The sequence below is a fragment of the Cucumis sativus genome, chromosome 4 (assembly GCF_000004075.3).
Source record: "Cucumis sativus cultivar 9930 chromosome 4, Cucumber_9930_V3, whole genome shotgun sequence".
Taxonomy (NCBI): domain Eukaryota; kingdom Viridiplantae; phylum Streptophyta; class Magnoliopsida; order Cucurbitales; family Cucurbitaceae; genus Cucumis; species Cucumis sativus.
Window position 1 is genome coordinate 14,610,826 of NC_026658.2, and position 3,556 is coordinate 14,614,381.

At 32.6% G+C, this 3,556-nt stretch overlaps 1 protein-coding gene across 1 annotated transcript; it reads right to left on the bottom strand.

Annotated features, from left to right (window-relative positions):
• Nucleotides 1–1,215: 1,215 nt before the first annotated feature.
• On the bottom strand, nt 1,216–2,985 carry LOC101214483 (hypothetical protein). The gene is made up of 3 exons (XM_004142023.3): nt 2,809–2,985; nt 2,480–2,700; nt 1,216–2,316 (listed from the first exon to the last, which is right to left on the bottom strand). Exons 1-3 carry the CDS (start codon nt 2,822–2,824, stop codon nt 1,981–1,983), a joined length of 573 nt encoding a protein of 190 aa, XP_004142071.2. The 5' UTR covers nt 2,825–2,985; the 3' UTR covers nt 1,216–1,980.
• Between the last annotated feature and the right edge of the window lie 571 nt (nt 2,986–3,556).

Below are 3,556 nucleotides of genomic sequence, written 5' to 3' on the forward strand. Positions count from 1 at the left end.
TATACAAATGAAGAAAAAAAAACAACAAAAAAAAATTAATACAAAATCAACCACCACAAACAAAAAAAATTAATACAAATTTTTGGTGTATGGAGATTACCTTAACTAAAAAAATGAATTTGAATACCACTTTTTGTTGTAAAGGCTTTATGGTATGAACAACAGATAAATTTACATAAATACAAAAAATATTAGCACATTTTTTATTTTGTATTGAGTTCATAAAAACAAAAATTTTTTATACCTATGAAACAAAAATTAGCTTTTTTTCGTACAATTTTTTATCATAATCCTTCCCCAAACAAATATTATAAACAATCTCCATAATTTTCTCACTTATTTCTTTTCTCAAACAAGAATTATAAATAATATCTCGTAATCCTCTCCTTTAATACTTCTCCAAATAAGATAATAAATAGTCTTTTCCTTTTCATAATCCTCGTTTCCTTATTTCTTTCCTCCCATTTTCTTCCTTCTCCAAACACCTCCTTACAGTTGATTTTGGTTTAAATTATTTTCTTTTAATTAAAAATTTTCTCTTTCCAATTTATAATACATTGTCTGTAATTTTATACCAAAAATAGAGTAGGAGAATTTAAACCAAGAGCATCAATTACAGCAATATTATGCTCACTTCTGTCATCTTTATAACTATATTACTTATTATGAATCTCTAAAAATGTACAAGCAATGATTCGTTTTGAAATTATTTTATTGAGTAGCAATTCACAATCTCATACTTGCATAATAACATCATGATTTTGGAAACATGGCATTAATTTTTCTTTTAAAAATGTGCGCTCCCATTTGGACGTTTTTATGTAATTTTCTTTTCATTATGTATATCACTCATGTACTCTACTGATAGTATGTCATTAAATGATATCTATCCTATCATGTCTATAAATAATAATAAGAATCGACCGACCTTCTTGCATTTATTAGTAATATATGTCTATTTGTGATGAGTTAATAGATGTGAATCAATGATAAGACATAAGAATTTCTAAACAATGAGAAAATAATTACAGTAAGAAAATTAAATATAACTCTCAAACCACTGTATCAATGATAGGCTTAAAAGCAAAAGGATCACGTTAACAATTATTGATAGGAAATAAAGCCACTGACTTATCTAATTTTTCATCATATTGAAATTATAATATAAAAAAAGGTCATAATAACAACGAGTATTCAAAAAAATCACAAATGCAATTTAAAGAAACGCTTTTTCTTTCTTTCATTGTTTGGACAATTTCTAATATTTAAATCAAAAATATAATATCATAACAAATGAAGTTATAATCAAGTTGATCATATCAATAAATCAAAGACACAAGTGTATCCAATAAATCAAATGATACTCTTTTTTTATTATTATTATTTAAACATATTAGGATGAGATTTAAACTTCTATATTTTAATCGAGTACATAATATCTTAACCAATTGAATTGAAGTTAATCATAACAATAACTTTAACAGCTACACATTTGACTAGATAAACGTCTATCACAGGTATGTCAAATATTTACTCCCTCCCCCTCTTCCTAATTTATCAAACAATGTCAAGGTTAAACAAATTTCGGAAAGAAACATTAGAAATATCAACATAAGTTTCGTTTCATTGAAATTACTTTCCGTTTTCAAATTGAAATGAACAGAGGCAAGAAAGTAAAACTCAAACGAGTAATTAATATGCAAAAACAAGAGATGTAACAAACAATTTTAAAGTAAGGGGTTGTTGAGTACCTGATTTAAGAGATCAGAGTCAGATCTCAAAACAGTTGATGAAGACCCAGAAAAGCATCTCACTACTGGCACATTTAACGGTATTATGAATGGCAGCCTAATAATTTTGTCTGAAGGCAGAGGATGAAAACAACATCAAAGAACCCCATTCCCATTTTCCCCACCGATTAACCACTCTCCTTGGCCTCTTCCTATTTGCTCTTTGCCATTGACTAATGAAAACAGTGTTTCAACTGGTTAAAATATTGCTGGATCTTCCGACAATTGGCCGAGGGTGGGCGGCAGCTACGGTGGCAGTTCGTTTCCTCTCCAATTCTAGAAAGTGAGCCAGCGAGTGAGTTCTAGTGGCGATCACGGCATCGGTGCTCAGTTTGCAGCACAGGGAAAACAGCCATGGCTTGGACTTCAACTTGAAGTAGTTATTGATCTTTCTGTCAACTCCTAGGCTGGCTTCTGTGCTACCTTCTCTTGACGGTCTTCTTGTGAGTTCCATGATGTTAGAAGTAGAACCACCGATTAGGCTACCCAGAGTGATGCTTTTAGAATGGAAGAATGACCCGCTTGACTGTAATCCAATCAGAAACAAAGGGGAATTGAAGCACAGAATTTGAAGGGAAAAAGCAAAAGATAATTGACACCACTTTGCTCCCTCGTGGTTGAAGGTCCGATCCTATCCCCAGATGTACTAAAAAAAGAATTGAGGCAAAAAAAAAAAAGTGAAACATTACCTCAGAGTCAAGAACCGAAGAGTCAGTGAAGGAGATGGGAGATCCAGTAGGTAAAGTGTTGAAGGAAATTGATCCAGGAAAGTCCCGATTTTCCAGCAATCCAACTCTAGCATTTAGCATTCTTAATCCCAAAGGCCATCCATCGTCCTGTTGAGCCATCACTGGCTGAGACTGTGGTGGTTGATTTGATATACTAAGAAACGTCAGGTCAAAGGAGGTGGCTGCAGAAGAGGAGGTTCATGAATGAAAAACATTGAATTCAAATCATTAGAGAACAGACAGGTATATGCACAACAATCTATAAGCATTTAGAGGGAAAGAGGACTTGCCATTTCTTGTGACCATTTTCTGATTGGCAAGGCAAAAGAGATGATAGAAAAGGCCTTGATGAGACTAATTTCGTACTGCAGTGACACCACAGACCCACAGACTAGGCAGGAGGCCCAGGGAAACGTCTATTCCCTGTCAATTAATTAAGCTACAGCACAGTGAGATATCCAATTACCCAAATCCAAATTAGAATGAGAAAACCAATTAAAAGTGTAAATTAGTGTCAACTTTGATATAAAGATCAACTGGAAAGAACAAAAAGAAATATAAAATAATATTGCTTTCAAAATTGCAATGAAGAGGATAATCTTTGGAATAAAAGTCAAATTTTAATTCAGATTCGATACAGAGAGAAAAGAAGCAGAAAGAAAAGAACAGAGCAATTTAAGAAATGAAGTCAATGAAATCCACAAAATTAATGGAACTGAAATGACAGTTTTATCCTTAAAGCTAATCCATCTTAACACCCACAAATCATAACCTTTTCTTTCTTTTTTTTATAAAAATAATAAACAATGAAAATGGAGGTGTGCTTTTTCTTTTTGGAAGTCTACTGCATGCTCCATGTCAATGTAAATGCAACTCAAAGTGCAGACAAAAAAGAGGAAGTTATACAGTACTCTCCCAGAGTATTAAGGAAGATGGAAAACCAAATGCAAATCTCGTATCCCGATGATTCTTCATCAGGAATTGGCAGGCATCAATCCTCGTCCGTGGTGGTGGCCAAGTTCAAAGATTTGTAACATC

Excerpts from the sequence above, each read along its gene's own strand:
- LOC101214483 (XM_004142023.3), bottom strand. Across the intron at positions 2,317-2,479 it reads CTTCGGTTCTTGACTCTGAG|TCAAGCGGGTCATTCTTCCA; the intron begins GTAATGTTTCAC and ends ATTGGATTACAG.